The sequence below is a fragment of the Protopterus annectens genome, chromosome 3.part1 (genome assembly GCF_019279795.1).
Source record: "Protopterus annectens isolate FY-2018-M chromosome 3.part1, PAN1.0, whole genome shotgun sequence".
Classification (NCBI taxonomy): Eukaryota; Metazoa; Chordata; order Ceratodontiformes; family Protopteridae; genus Protopterus; species Protopterus annectens.
Window position 1 is genome coordinate 1,442,035,653 of NC_056732.1, and position 16,327 is coordinate 1,442,051,979.

At 41.1% G+C, this 16,327-nt stretch overlaps 1 protein-coding gene across 3 annotated transcripts in view; it reads left to right on the top strand.

Moving 5' to 3' along the window:
- Nucleotides 1-293: 293 nt before the first annotated feature.
- The window catches only part of NMT2 (N-myristoyltransferase 2), a 1,198,504-nt gene continuing 1,182,470 nt past the window's right edge, over nucleotides 294-16,327 (top strand). Inside the window, exon 1 of one of the 3 annotated variants that reach the window (XM_044067506.1) lies at nucleotides 294-708. In XM_044067506.1, the coding sequence (XP_043923441.1) occupies nucleotides 596-708 (113 nt within the window). In that variant the 5' untranslated portion in view covers nucleotides 294-595. Of the gene's footprint in view, nucleotides 709-1,009; nucleotides 1,060-16,327 lie in introns of those variants that run through there. The other 2 variants (XM_044067507.1, XM_044067510.1) reach the window with 2 other exon arrangements.

Here is a 16,327-nt window from a genome sequence, read left to right on the forward strand (position 1 = left end):
AGCTATGTATGCCAAAGATGTAATTATATACAACTAAAAAGAGAATAAACTAACAAAATACTTGTTTTAACAAACCTATACGCAGTTCTTCCAAGACTAAATGCGGATGCTGGAAAGCAGCGGCTGCCAATAAAGCCTGGCACTTTATGCCTCCCAAACTCAATTCAAAATCAATCACAAAAGACCACTTTTCATTTTATTTTACACACACGCATATACATATATATTACACACATACAACGTGACGACCCACCTCGCAGGAATGTCACTGGTCCAAAATGGATGTAGTTGTATTTTCTTTATTTTTTCCTTATAATTGATAAATTATACAAGATACATATTATTGACTCTTAGCCTGCTCTTGGTTATCGAATTGTTTTTTCCTCAGACGAAAAAATAACGGAAATGCCTTATCTACGACTTTAAGCATTGAAGGGGAATTGTTTAAGTGCTATAGGGGTCCCTAACAAGTCTAGTCTTAGTGGAAGACGGAGGAGGACATTGGCTAGAGGGAGCTGCTTCATTCCTCCATTCCCCCGCAAGTCGGTCCCCGTCTCTTTCATACACCGCTCTCCCGCAGTCGCATTTCTCGCTCATGATGGCGGAGGACAGCGAGTCAGCCGCTAGTCAGCAAAGCCTCGAGCTGGATGACCAAGACACTTGTGGGATTGACGGAGACAACGAAGACGAGAATGAACATTCCAAAGGGTAGGTGTACCTATTTCCAGACAAAGACTGTGAGAGGAGACGCCAAGGGGAGATAGCTGGCCAAGCAGCGATGTTAACGAAAGCCAAGGTAGACGTAGGCTTTGTGGTTTCTGCTCAGGTGAAGGTGCTGCTTTTGATTAGGTCATGGAGAAAGCATGTCCTAAATATTCTGAAATTGCTTATTGCATCACTGGGAGATGAAAGCGTTGTAAATAAACACCGAGTTGAAGTATATATCATTACTTAGTCCCCCGCCCCTTTAACGTTGTGTTTCGTATGGTTTAGCAGGTCTCTTCAGCGTAGAGCACCCTTATAAGATGAAAACAGAAATGGGCTTCTGAAGTGAAGTGGGTGAGTGCTCTTCTGAAACCGTCTGGGTAAATTTTCTCAGTCCCTGTATGCTTGGATAGTTACCTCTAAGGCTCACATATTTGCAGTCATGTTGTTACGGTCTGATTATTTAGGAAAATAAAGCGCTTTACTAAACCTCTAGCTGTAGCCTGTTCACTCTAGTGTCCCGAGTATGGACACACAATGCATTGCTTTCTAGCAACAGTACAATGCTAATAGTCGTGTACTTTCCTCTGCTGTATGCCGTTGTTATGGATTACCTTTCTGCCCAAAATTAACAGCTTGGCAGTTTTAAGCTTTGTATTTGATACATTTGCAGGATCCGGCATCTTCTGTTGTCATCATTCATCTCGTTCATTTTCTGTACGTTGGTTAAATTTGCTTTATTTGGAATATTCAGGGAGTCAGATTTAAAACAAACTTTTATTTTAATCTTAATTTCTAATATTGAAGCATCAGTCTTAAAGTTGGTCACGTTCAAGTTTTATTGTTTTGATGTTTGTTGACCATAGGTAGGTGTTTACAGCTGCAACGTGGGCCTAAGACAGCCTGGTATAAGGACGTCACATAAAGTTTACTTAGAACAGTAGCTCATTTGAAAGTGCTGAATGCGAAGTGTCTGTGTGTTGTAATACACTGAACCATAGTTAACCATTATTGGAGTAACACGTTTTTGTTATTCTCAGTATAGTGTGGGACGGAATTGTATGTTTGAGTAGTAATTTAAATGTCAGCTGATCACACTATAATAATTGACCTGTTTCGCTTTTTTCTTTCCAAATTCATATTTTTCGTCTGTCTCATTTTGTGATGTAGTCGAGTGTTTCATGATCTGCTTTATTGGCGTACAGTTTTTATTTATTGATTGATTAACCAGTAACGTCCACTGGGCCAGAGACCCATTTTCAGTGCAGGCTTGGAGGCAGTTACAGTTAAAAAAAAATAGTATTGCATAATATCATATCAACAAGTATAGAGATAAATGCAACATTAAAGTAAAAAGCATTTATACAAACATCAAAGTATTCCTATCCAGTGGGTTTCTTTTTTGTTATACAGTTAAACCAATTACAAAACTAAAATACTCTGTTAAGCTGCTAATGCAGTCCAAATAGCTAGTAGTGGGATAATATGAGTTAAAGCCAAACATAGGGATAAGAAAAGAGGTGGAAGGAAGTTAAGAATTACTAGTTCTGTATATGGTTTTGAAATGGCTTGTGACTAACTAGGGTCCTTGGCCAGCCACCCAGTTTACCAAATGAATAAATGAAATGTAACACTTTAATACTGATGTCTTGTTTGGAGACATGGCATAACCAGCATGCTGATTGCAAACAGATTTTAGTTTTATTTGTTAATGACCTGGTTATTTTCTTAAGCATAATGACTCTCGGCTTAAAGTCTGCTGAAAAGGACGTCGAGCCAGTCCTACTGTTTTAACATTTAGGGCTGCAGTCACAAAACTTTTTTGTCGCACATAGAGTGGAGGATAAGGAAACCCCAGACTTAACTGCCACTTACAAAGCATTTTTTCTTAGAAACAGAATGGCTGAGGGGGAACCCTTTTGAGTCTCTAGACTTACATTTTCATGATTCATTTTATTGCAGTTACTTACTGAAGCTTATGGTTCTGCTGTCATGGCAACAGGAAACATCATTGTGTGTTATATAGAAGCAGTCAGTTCCAGGATTCCTTGACTCTTCGGAAGTATTGCCATTTAGAAAGGCAGCATTTGTTTTATGTATTGGCAACTGGTTCCCAGTATTTCCTTAGAGAAACTTTACCATTCTTTTCTCTGTGCAACAAAAAATACTTCCTTCTGTGGGTTCAAAACAGTCTCAGCCTTCTGTGTTTTATTTATTTATTTTTATTTTATTTAGTAACCAGAGGTGAGCACTGATCTCCTCGGACCTTTTTCAGACTCTGCCCAGGAGCACTGTCTGGTTAAGTGACTTGTTTAGTATGGCATTTAAGTCCAAGGAAGTCATTGTTCCACTGTATTCGGCATTATTCATCGGACCTATCATTGAGTAAAGTGCCCCCTTTGGTATGTACCTAACCAGGCATATCCAACAACTGGAATGTCCACAGAGGTTCCTCACTAAAAGAATATAGAGCATAAGTAGTTTGTCCTATGCAGTCTGCCTCAAGGCCCTATCCCTGTATTCTCTCTCCTACAGGCTTTTGAGAGGAGGTCTATGCCTGGCATACAGAAAATTGTCATACCCCACTCTGATGGGCCTCCTACATATCCACAAAACAAACAGTACCAGATTTATCCATTCTAAAGACTTAAATCTTGCCTGTGATATAAATAGGACCTGCTGGAGAGATCGATGTCCTTACATTCAGCACTGCATTATCCCTTACTAATGGGATTCCCTGCCGTGAAGCCCTCCGTCCGGCTAGTTTACAAAAGTCTGCCGTTGCTTTAAGGTACGCTGAACGTCACCTGTACACTCCTTGCGTATGGTAGGGCATAAAAGCCACTGCAGTATTCCTAACTAATGGGATTCCCTGCCGTGAAGCCCTCCGTCTGGCTAGTTTACAAAAGTCTACCATTGCTTTAAGGTATGCTGAACGTCACCTGTGCACTCCTTGCGTATGGTAGGGCATAAAAGTGATGTTCAGGTGTGTCATCCTCAGAACTTCTTTGCTGCCAGTCTGAATGCTGCTTTAACTGCTGGTCTGTTCCATACATCTGCTTTTCTGTTTTATTTGGAAGAGGTTTTCTATTCGGTGTCTTTCTTGTGACCTGGGCCCACTTTCCTCCTAGATGTTTCTTTGGTTCTTTCTTATTTGTGTGAGTTGCTCAATGCTGGTTTGGCCTATTCTTCTATTAAGGCCTACTTATCCGCTCTTTCTGCGTGTCTGCCTTTAACTCCCCTGTTAGCTACTAGATTTGAGGCTAAGCAATTTCTTAAAGGTGTCCTTTAATATTAGATTTCCCAGGAAACCTGTTCCTCCTCTCTGGGATCTTAATTTTGTTCTGGAAAAATTGACTCTGGTTCCTTTTAAGCCTGCTGTTTCAGCTTCCTTGCAACATTGTTCTTGGAAGACCAGTTCTTTTGTTAGCTCTTACTTCTGCCATCCGGGTGTCCGAGTTGCAAGCGCTTAATGGCTTGTCTACCTTTTTTGATGTTTCATGAAGACAGGGTGTCCTTGTGTACTACTTCTTTTTTCATGCCCAAGGTGGTTAATGAGTTGTCACTTAATCAGTTTATTAATATGCCTGCTTTTTTCCCTCTCCACAATCTTGACAGTGAGAGGATGCTGCATACCTTAGATGTGCATAGACGGCTCAGATTTAATTTGGATAAAACTAAAGCGATCAGAAAAGTGACCAGTTATTTGTTTCCTTTCATCCTAGATCTTTAGGTGTGGCTGTTTCCAAGCAAACTATTTCCACTTGGATTTCAAAGGCTATTTCTTTTTGTTACACTTTTCATGGCGAGAGCCAGCCTTCCTTCTCTCCTTCCTTTTGTAAAGGCTCATTCCACTAGAGCTGTGGCTTATTCTAGTGCTTTTTTCAAAGGCTTAGATGCTAATTCTATTCTTGAAGCTGCTACCTGGACTTCTGGGCATACCTTTACCAAACATTACCAGTTGGATGGTATCTCCAGAGCTAGAGCTGGTTTTGCTGCTGCTATTCTTCATGGCTTCTTGGAGGGCTCTGCTGCTTTCTCCTCCCAGGTTTCTTCTTGAGCTTTTGCATTCTTCCAATAGTAAGAAATACTGTAGCAGTCACTCTTCCATTAGTAAGAAATACTGTAGCAGTGAATGTAAGGACATAGTACAGTTGTGTAAAATCTTACCATAACGCTAGATGCCCTTGCCTTCACTGCTGCAGTATTCACTCCCTCCATCCCCCTGGTCTTTTTCCCTTCCTGGCTGTGCAGATTATTATTGGTTTTCCTTGGACTGCTGTTCCTACTGGGGCAATCTGTTCTGAGGATGGTACGCCTGAACATCACTTTTATGACCTACTGTTTGCAAGGAGTGTGCAGGTGACGTTCAGTGTACCTTAAAGTAATGGCAGACTTTTGTAAACTGGCTGGACAGAGGGCTTCATGGTAGGGAATCCCATTAATAAGGAATACTGCAGCAGTGAAGGCAAGGACATCTACCATTATGGTAGTACTGTTTGTATCCCAGAGACTACCCGGTCTGTGAAACAGGCTCCCCATCCATGTGAAGCAGAGTTCCTCCCTAATCCATTTCAAGTGCAACTTGGACAATTGGATGTGATACTGGAAATTCATCCCTGGTTTGGCACCTGTGTCTCTGATGCAAACAGGTAATCTGTAAATGGTTCATCTCCCAGGCCCATCCTTACACTTATCAAGGGTTCCTCCCTAATCCATTTCAAGTGCAACTTGGACAATTGGATGTGATACTGGAAATTCATCCCTGGTTTGGCACCTGTGTCTCTGATGCAAACAGGTAATCTGTAAATGGTTCATCTCCCAGGCCCATCCTTACACTTATCAAGGGTATCAGAACTCGTCAGAGATTTGTGATGCATGGCTAGGTTTAAAAAGGCCCTTGAGGTCATTAGCCTCGTAAACCTCTATGAATCTATAATTGTCATACATTTAAGACAATGGAGGCTGAATGAATCAAACCGTTGATCAGTGAAATCCTAAGGGAATCAAACCATGGACTACAGGAAACAATTAACAGCTCCGTAATGTCCTGTACAAACTGCCTGTTGTCATTTTGTGTTATGCCTGTTTTGCTTGTTTGTCTTAAAAATGCTACTATTCTGAACCATTTAAGAATGTACAATACTGTTGACTAAAGACCACTGGTCTGTCATGAATGTCTGCCTGTGTGCTACAGGTAATACCAGGAAGCTACTTGTTTTTTCTCCCCACCTACTGTTTGTATTTTCTTGTCTGTACTGGCATGAAACATAACTGCATGTTTCTCTCTTCATTTTGGTAGTCTGCTTTAGTGTCTCACCTTTATTTTGCTACTTTCTCGTTTTGTTTTAAACCTTTTCTCCTTAACTAGCCACCCGTGAACTCCCTTCTCCCTCTGTATTTTCTCCTTAGATCTATCCCTGTTCCTCTCGACCCTCAATTTTGCAGTCCATTTATCCTTAAGTAATCTTTTCCATTCCCTTCATTGTTTTACTCTGCCAAGTATAAAAGAATAGCACATTCTCTGTCTCACTCGCACCAAGCTACAGAAATACATAGACTCCTGATTCCCTGACAGAGCTTGGCATTTGTGTCTGGCTTTTTATTAAGTATGTATGTGGGCCTTGCCTGTAGCGTGGGTAGTCTTCATGTCTTTGTTTCTTCCACACTCCCTATTTTTTTTTTTTTAATTCATTTATTAGCTGGGTAAACCTAGTAGGCACAAGCCTATTTTCAGAGTTGACCTGGAAACACTGGCTAAGGCAAATAGATACTTGAAGGACTCAAACCCTGGATTATAATACAAAGCTTACTAGCAGCTCGTATCCTTAATCTTCTGTGCTAAACTGTAAGAGTTGGTGAGTAGGCTGCTCTAAATTGCCCATATATATTACATTCATCCTTGCTCTTGTGCTCAGTCATGGCTTAAAAAAAAAAGTCTGACTGCAGGTCATTTCAGTTAAGAAATGATTAAATTGTTCTTTGTGTAGTGAAGTCTCCCTAAATCGCTGTAGAAAGGTATGAAAACTGCTATCTTGGAATCTGCTTACCTGCCCACTGCACTTTAAGCATTCTGCTAGCCTTTCCATTGCCATCTTAAAGTACTTCTAATAATTCACTTTTCTACAGTTCTCCAAACACTACTACTGATAATTTATTTTTTTGAGGTGTCAACTTTTTTCAAGTATTTTTTCTTTTCTGTGAATTCTAGTGGAACACCTCAAATTTTGTGGCACAGTCACAATATTCTACAGCTAAAGTGCATCTCTCCAATCTTGTTTGTGTTGAATTTCAGTTGTCTGGACTTTTGCACTCCAGTGTTTACTTAGAGCTTCTATGAGGAGTCCTCTCCCCAGAGGCATTATTAAAATTGTTATGGCAGCCAGTTCCCCACTTGGCCTAGCATCTTTAACTTTACTCCTCTCGCATAATGGAGATGACATGTCAGATCCATTTCTGATTTTTCATTCTCCCTGGTTCTTTTTTTGGTGGGGATATCTCTTCGGTACAACTTTGAAAATATAGTAAGTGTGTGTTTGACCTTTTGGAGAAGGATAGCAAGCAATCATTTTTGACAGATATGCTTCAAGTGTAGTGGGTTTACTAGAAACTAGTGAGGTGAAGACATTTCTTTGCAGTGGCAAATGACATTGAAACATACAGTTTGGTTAGTTAGTATTTGAGAGAGAGAGAGAGACTAATTACTGTGGGTAGGTAATGGAAATGGAGAGTGTGTTTTGGATTTGAACAGTGTCAATGGGTTTGATGCACAGTATCTTTAAGAATGTGTAGTTTATGTTGTATAGTAAGTGCTACATATAAGGATCAGAGCACTTTGAAGTCAGCATTGAGACATTTTAAAAGATACTGAAGAGTAAAGAAAGATGAATAAAGTTTGTTTCTTTCAGGTTGTTGAGTGGGAGCCAGCTGTAGAATAGTGAGATGAGAATGGCACCTATTGATGAAGAATTTTGTTGGGAGAATATGCACATTGGGGCAGGGGAAGCTGGCCCATTACGAGGGAAGACAGAAATTAGCAGGAAAAATGGGGAGAAAAAGACCGAAGAAGCAGATATCTTAATAGTGTCTGGTAACTTCCTGACGGAAGTAGTATGGAGAGGTGATGCAGTACAGTAGAGTTGACTTAAACTGGGTTATGGGGATGGGTGAGACAGAATAATAAGGAAAGTGGGGTCTAACCTTGATGGTACATCATGTTCAGACATACTTTGTGTAACAGGCATGCCTTTGGTTGTGTAGTCCCAGGTTATAATATACTAGAGGATTTGTGTGTGTGTGTGTTCACGTGCATACGTATGCATATTTATACATATGTATGTAGAGACGCACACACACGTCTGTAAACAAACATATAATTTTGTGTATGTACACATGTAAATGTGTGTATGTAAAATGCTTGTTAGTTGTGGATGAACTGGACCAAACTGACCTCTCTCCTGTCATGGCCTTGTTACAGCAAGAGTAATGTGTATAGTGAGTTTGCAGTAACAGCATTAGGCTTACCTAATTTGTAGTATAGGTAGAGTCAGTGAGCAAGTATATAAGACAGTTCTATTAACAGTCCTCATAGAGTGCACAGCCATTAGAACCTGTGACCCATGTCTCAAATACCTAGTACAAGAAAGCGGGACAAAGCCATAAATAGTGGTGGGACAAAGGCCCAAAAATTGGGTAATTTTTTAAATATTGCTGTTACAAACTAGGAAAGTAGATGGAACAACAGGTTTTGCATTTTCTGAAGGGTATGAAGTCCGAAACTCAAACATATGTCATTTTCTGACTTAAATATTTAATGATTTGCTAGAAACTACACTTTTATGAAAAATGGACCAAAAACATGAAGCAAAAATTTGGACATTTCTGCAAAGATGTGTACAGTTGAACAACATAGGATTAGACTAACTTATTAGGTAGCTCATAAAATAAACTATTTGTTTGTGCTGCGAGAAGCCAATATTGGTTGCAATATGATGGTGGTAGGGAGTGAGATCCACCATGATAGGCATCTGAGAGCTGAAGTATTGACTGTGATTGTCAGGGTACATATACCCTGATCTCACTAGGAGTGTGATGGGAATCCATGGACCTCAGGGTACATGTGTCTTGTTTATCCCCCTTGTAACATGATGGGGAATGCATTGGCCTCATTGTACATGTATCCTGTCCCCAACCCCCCCAGGAGCATGACTGGGAATCGACCTTTCTCACGGTGTTTTGTTTCTGCTGTGTATCTGTAATAGGTCTGTAAATTTTGTTCTGCAATGTCTGCAGCTTCTTGTTTGTGGAGGTAACTCTGGCAATTGTCACGGTATATTTGAATGTAGGAAGACAGACCTTTTCCAGTTCAGTATATCTTGCATGCAATGTGAAATTGATTTTGTTCCCTACCCTATGTATGTGTATGTGGATGTGAAGGTAAGAGACAATTTGTCCAGCCTTAAGTGCAGGTGCTTAAAGGTCTAATTGTTCTCTGGAGAAATGTCCGAGACTGGGATGTGCTATACCTGTTTGTGCAGGCTGAGATGTTTTGGAGTTCCAGAAAGCATATTCTGGACTTTTCAGGTTAACTCTAAGGTCTAGCTTACCTAGGGACATTCATAGTTGGAGTTAAGCTAATATTGAGAGGTTTTGCAGTAAGAGTTAGGGAGATATCATTGGACCAAATATGCAAGCTGTTGGTATTGAATAGCAGGTTTATTATACCAGTAGGGAGTCAGCAGAGTGAAAAGCGCAGAATTTCTAGAACTGAATCTTGAGAAGCTGTCTGATTTAAGTACAAGTAAGATTGATGTTTTTTAGAAACTATATAGAAGTGCCCATTATGGAGATGGGCCTTGATTCCTCTGTACTGCAGTGGAATAAGACCATTGATCGACAGCTTATTAACCAGGAGGGCTTGGTTCACCGAATCAAATGCCTTTGTTATATCAACAAAGATTACCAAAGTTAATTGTACTGCATCCATCCATGACGAAGTGCAAACTGTCAGTAATTACAAGAAGGGCAAGGATGGTATTGTGTCCTTTCCTAAAGGTATACTAATTGACCTCTGGAGAAGAGAATCTGGGTCAAAGCCCTTGAAAAATGAGGGATGTGGCTAAAGTCAGGGATACTTAACATAATTTATATAATTATGGATGAGGTAGCCCAGTAATGGAGATAAGCAGGACAAAGTTAGGTTTTTATTTTTTAGATTATAGTATATTTTGTGTAAATGTACAACAATATGAATGGTAATGTCATAAAACCTTTTCCTTACAACACAAAGTAAAATTACACTGGATCAGAAAAACAGTTTCATATAAAAAGTGCTGTCCTATCAAAAATGGATCTGCAGGTAGGTAATTAAACTGGGAAGGATACGTTTGTTAGCTTATCACTAATTTTACAAAACCAAATAGAAGCAGGTAAGCTACTATTTAACTATTGTTCAGTGGAAGTATTTGGCAATTAAAGAAAAACTCAACATTGAAACACCAAAAGTACATTTTTCATTTCTTTAACTCCTAAAACAGAAAACATTGTCCAAACTATCAGGAAATGCTCTGTATAAAACAAAAATGCCATGATGATTAACCATATTGGCAAGATGCATTCAAAATAGCCTCGGAGCTACTTAACTAGTGTTTTGGCATTTAAAGGAAAGCTCCACCTTGAAACTTTGAAAATGTCTTGGTTATATAATACAGTGGAAAATCACGCTGTGTTGTAGTGCTCTTTCTGCCTTATGAGACGTAAATTTTATTAACTTTTCAACATCTGCGATTTCCCTATTCGTGGTCACAAGGGGAATGGAAGCCTGTTCTGGTAACTTGGATGGAATGTCAGTCTGTCTCTGGATGTATTCTCACCTACTACTAACTTGACCAATTACTAGTGAACATACCCCCACGGTGTTCAAGTTTGGGAGGAAACATGGGGGTGGGAAAGCTGAGGTGTTACAAGAAAACAGTGTCAACTCCACACAGAAGGCACCCCAGATGGGAACCGAACTGCAGAACCAAGCACTGAGTAGTGATTACAGCATTACTGTGTGTCTGTAACTGGGATCATACCATAGATAATTTGAGGGGACCCATGCATGGGATAAAGCATTTTAGTTGGTGCCTCCACCCATTAGTAGACAATTTGCCTCAAGAATGCCCCCTGTACTATCGCCCATCCGTGTATCCAAGTTGTGCTTGAATATGGACGGGAATGATCTTTACTTTATGTGGACGGGAATACTGTTCCAGAGCAGTGGTATCCTCCTGTGCAAGATGTACATGTCCCCTTGTAGCATTTCTGTTAATGTTGCAGAACAGGTTTTGATTCCTGGACTGGGCATTTCCAATGCTATTTAACTTGTGCAGCAGGTTCGTCAGTATTGACATGTCTGGCATGTAAGGCATCCTCCAAAAGTAACATTTTAGCAGTTTGTAGGTGCAGACTATAACAGGGCATTGAGTTGGTCCATATACAACATACTGTTTAGATATTGTATTCCTGTGGGTTTTCCATTTGTTGAGTGCATCTGGACAGATGCATGCTAAAGGGGGCATTATACTCAATGATTGGCCTAATGAACCTTGAGGAAAGCGGCACAATGACCTCTCTATGTCCAGATGCAGTCTGTTTGCAAGCTGCATGGTATCGAAGGACATTCTTTCAACACTGAACACATGTTGGTCTAAAGTTAGGTCACTGTCCGTGTAACTTCCCAAATCCTGATAGACTCTTAGGGGCATATTGTTATTGTAGTTGCTCCGCAGGGTAGATAAGTTCCCAAAATGTATGATAATGCACTTTTTGGCATTTGGGTTCAGTGTATGATTTGGGCACCGGTTATTTGTGTGAACCTTCCTGCAGGATGTTGAAGTCATTTGGGGGTTCAGTAACTGCTCCTAGTTTGCAGTAATGTGTAGAAATAGTTAGCCAAAGCCCTTTGGTATTTTTTTTTTATTTCAGAGAAGTTAATTCTAAACACTGGAGGTTCCAGCACTAAACTCTGGGGGACTCCACTAGCGATAGGTCTTTTTGTAGATGTAGCTTTCCATGTTTTGATGTCCTACATTCTATCTGTGAGCTAGTTGACAATCCAGTAGGTGATGTAGAGATTTATTCTCATTTATTTAGCATCATTTTTTTTAAACTGTGCCTGAGTGGAGGATTGTGTCAAAAGCTTTGGCCAAGTTGAGGTAGGTAGTGTGTACCATTCTACCTCCATTGCTTTGGTGACCTTTTCAAAACGTCCACCATATTGAGAGCATGACCTGCACTTGTCTAATCCAAACTGAGATGGGTCCCGTTTTGTGGAGGTTCCCTATGTCCTTATAGATGACTTCCACAGTAAGCATTTTATAGCTTTGCATTTGAAGCTAGTCAGACTTATGGGTCTGCAATTGCTTGCGTCTGTGGAATGTTGCCCCTTAAGCAGGGGAATGACTGTAGCTGTTCATTTGCTTGGTACAAAACCTGTATTGTTGTTTGGGGTTGGATGATTAAATTGTGCTTCATGCTGTTTAAGATGCATCAAGGGGTATTATCAGGACTCATTGAAGCAATATTTTTAGCTTATGATGGTGATATTAGGACTGTGTGATAGCTGGAGATGAGTTAATTGCAGTTATATCTTGTGGGGTTGATGGAGAGGAAAGAGGCTTAAAGTTTGAGCTGAATTTAGAGGCAAGTAGGTTTGTTGTATTTTCTACCTCTGTATGTAGGTAACTTCATTCACAATCAGATCAGTGCATTTTACTCCTGAGATTACGAACATAACTAAAAAAAGCATTGTGAATGTCTTTGGCCATGGTAGCTGTCTTAGGCTCATATTTTGCTTTGGTGGATTTTTTGTTCCTGAGTTTTGTTAGTTTCAATGACATGGGTCTACCATTCTGAGAATAATAGAATTTTGATCAAAAAGTATTTTCATTTATTTTAAAACTTGTTGATATTATTCTACCTTGGGGGAGTTGTTTCTGGGGTTTTCCTCATCCTGTTCCTACAGGGTACATCTGCTTCTGTGCAGTTGTTTAACTGCTGGTATAGTGTATTGGTGTACGTTTTCTCGTATTCAGTGGAGTTAACTGGGTTTGGTGAGGATTTGAAGCTTTCCAGTGCAGCACTTGGGGAGTAGGTAGTTTGCCTAAGAGAAAGTTGGAAAGGTACCTTTGGTGGAAGGCATCTCTGGTTTCAATTTTATGACAAAGGAGATGGCCTTATGGTCAGACCTAACAAGTGATGAAGATAAACAAGGCATGGAGAAAGATTCCTCCATATTATTGAGAGGATCCAAGATAGTGATCCCGTAGTGGGTACTCTAACTGTCCCAGGGCATTTGTGTTCATAGGTAGGTACTAGGCTATCGGCCCAAGGGCCTACGTAAGCCTAGCCAACAAGGTTCCCTGGCTTACACTACCCATGAAAGTTATTTTCCTGTGCCACTGTCGAGCAGAGAGACAGAAGTGATCCCCGGGGTGTATTTCCTATTTCCCATCCACTCATCAAGATTTTTCTTTAAGAGTGCTAATGAAGAACTTTGCTTGACGTAGATGGGTAGCCTGTTCCAGAGTATGGGAAGACTCTGGGACAGGAATCTATCCCTCCAGCATGTCCTGTTTATTGTGGTGACAAGGTTTAGGTCCCTAGAGCGTGTAGCTCGGAGGGATTCGGATTTCTTTAGGTGTAGCCTGTCCAACAGCTCTGGGTTTGACATAGCTTTATATGTTGGGCAGAGATCACCTTGGAGTAGGTGATATGCTATGGAGTAAAGCTGGAGTTTTTTGAGGCGGTCAGTGTAGGGCATTTGTTTGAGGCCAGTAATCCTCTTTGTGAGGTACTTCTGTGGCCTTTCCAGCTGCTGCAGATGTCTTGTGAGGTACATTCCAAAAGGGACATTGTACTCTATAATGGGTCTAATGACTGTCTAGTTGGGGAACAGTGACCTCTTTCCTGGATGAGAACCCTTTTATGATGAGGTGTGCCATGTAGAAGGACTTCCTGACTACTGTGGCGATGTGACTATCAAAGGAGAGACTAATGTTCACCTGGGTCCCAAGGTCTCATCACACAGTCGGTGTTAAGTAGATTGCTGCCTATGTGGTAGTTCATGGGTACAGAGTTTTTACCAAAGGAGATGACGCTGTACTTTTTGGCATTGAGCTTGAGGCCATGGCTGTGACTCCAGGCATCTGTCTCAGCGAGGCCCGTAGGATGTCCATATCATTTGGGGACTTGACTATGGCTCCTAGTTTGCAGTCATATGTGAACTTCGTTAGCCAGAGGCCTTCTGTGTTGGCCTGTACTTCAGAGAAGTAGATACCAAACAGGAGAGGTCCCAGGATGGAACCCTGTGGTACTCCACTTGTCACTGCTTTGAGGTCAGATTTGGAGTCTGCAACTTTTACAGTGTGGGTTCTGTCAGTGGGCCAGTTGGCAACCCATCTTGTGATGCAGGGATTTATACCTAGTTTAGTGAGTTTAGCTATAATTCCAAAATGGGGGATGGTGTCGAAAGCCTTGGCGAGGTCAAGATAGGCTGTGTGAACCACCTTACCCTCCTCTACGGCTTTGGTGACTGCCTCAAAGAAGTCGATCAGGTTCAGGAGGCATGATCGGCCTTTCACAAACCCGAACTGGGTGGGATCCAGAGTTTGGTGGTTACCAATGTCTTTGTTTATGATTTCCATGATGATACGTTCCATGGTCTTGCAGACCAGGCTCGTCAGGTTAATAGGTCGATTAGTTCCCAGGATCAGTGGTGGTTCCCCCTTTGTGGAGTGGGATAACTGTTACTGTGCGCCATTCAGTGGCACAAAGCCTGATGCGAGGCTATTATTGAACATGGTGCTTTAGTGGGGAGCCAGTTCGTTCTGAAGTTTGTGTAAAACACGGCCTGGGATGTTGTCCAGTCCCATGGATGCTGTGTTTTTGGCTTTAGAGAGTGCAGCTTTTACCTGCATAGTTGTGATTACAGGGACTCTGCATTCTTCCTATATAGATATGGGCCCTTTAGGGGGTGGGGGGGCAAAGTTAGCACTGAACCCATCTGCCGGGATGTTGGCAATATCGGTTGGTTCTGTAATTTTTGTGCCGTTGTGCTGTAACTCGGAGCAGATCTGGGTGTTGCCATCGAGATTCTTGACATAGCTATAGAATGCTTTGTGGTTGTTCTTAGAATTAGTGGTAATTTTGTTTTCGTAGCTAGCTTTGGAGGATCGTATAAGGGATCTCCGCTTCTTACTGAGGCTGACCAGGGAGCTCCTCCACTCATGGGATTTTACTCTCTCTTTTGCAACAGTTTCTTCCTTCTGTTGCACAGTTTGTTTATGGCAGGGGACGACCAGATTGGCTTTCTTTTTTTGGAGGATAGTGTCTTGGTTCTGTTTGGGATAACACGATCCATGCACTCGTGTAAGTGCTTATAGAGTGCATTTGTGTAGGATTCAGCAGTTGTAACTGTAGTGCCCATCTGCATGGGTGTCATGAAGTTCACCACTTCTGTCTTAAGAAGCATGAAGTTGGCTTTGGAGAAATTTTTTTACCATTTTTGGAGATTTTTTTACCATTCTGTAGTTGGATAGTATCATCTAGGAATAGTATTGGGTTTAATATTGTGATTCCAGTTCCTGTAGATAGGTGTTGTGGCTCTCTTGGATCTTACATGGAATTCTATAGTTGGGTAATATATGGTACAGGACCTTTCTGGTGGTTTTTTGGACATGAAGCACAAGTACATCATGTTGCTTTATCAGCGTTGATATGAGTCTCTTCTGGATGAAGTTTGAGACACCGCTACCTTTTTTTTTTCTCCCTCCTGTGCAGTAGCTAGTCTGAATGTGTGGAAGGCATTATAGCTGTGCACAGCAGGAGTGCCATCTTAAACCATGTCTCAGTCTCTGCACAGGTGGCTGCATCCTCCAGGATGAAGAAGGTTTGCAGGGAGTGATGTTTCTTGTTTAGGCTCTTAGCATTGACCAGTAACACCTTCATATTTTTCTTTGTTTTCTTCGGTAAGTTTCACAGGCTAGCATTGCTTAAAAAGGCACTATGGGAGGTGTACAGTGTCTTTACCAGTAATCAAAACCCTAGAGGGGAAAGATGCAGGCTATCCTTGGTGAAGTAGAGTCATCTGTTGATCATGTCCTCACAGGCTGAAAAATATTGGACTGCCTTCGAATGAATGAATGAATGAATGACGAAAAACTTGGACAATGAAGTCATTTAGTTTTGCTTGTATTGTTGCAGTAGCCTTGAAAAAGATGGAGTGCTGCTCAGTGCTAGGCTCATGTCTGCCTGGGACAAACTGTTTGTTTGAGATCTGCATCATGTCCCTCTTCATGTAGTCTAAGGATGTACATCAGGTCATTGACACCCACATGTACTGTGGCAGAGTCATACTGGTACTTGCTGTTCAAGGACATCAGTGTATGTGTGATCTAATGGATCCTGCCACCAGACAAGCAACTAATAATCACTCTTTCCTCTCGGGCACGGCATCTGTGACTTTTGGGACTCCTTGTGATATATGGGGTGGTAGAATTAACTTGCTGAGTGTGCTTTATGCATGTCTTGCATTTTGGAGGTCTTTGAGGTTTAGGCAAGCTCATCTTATGCTAGATTA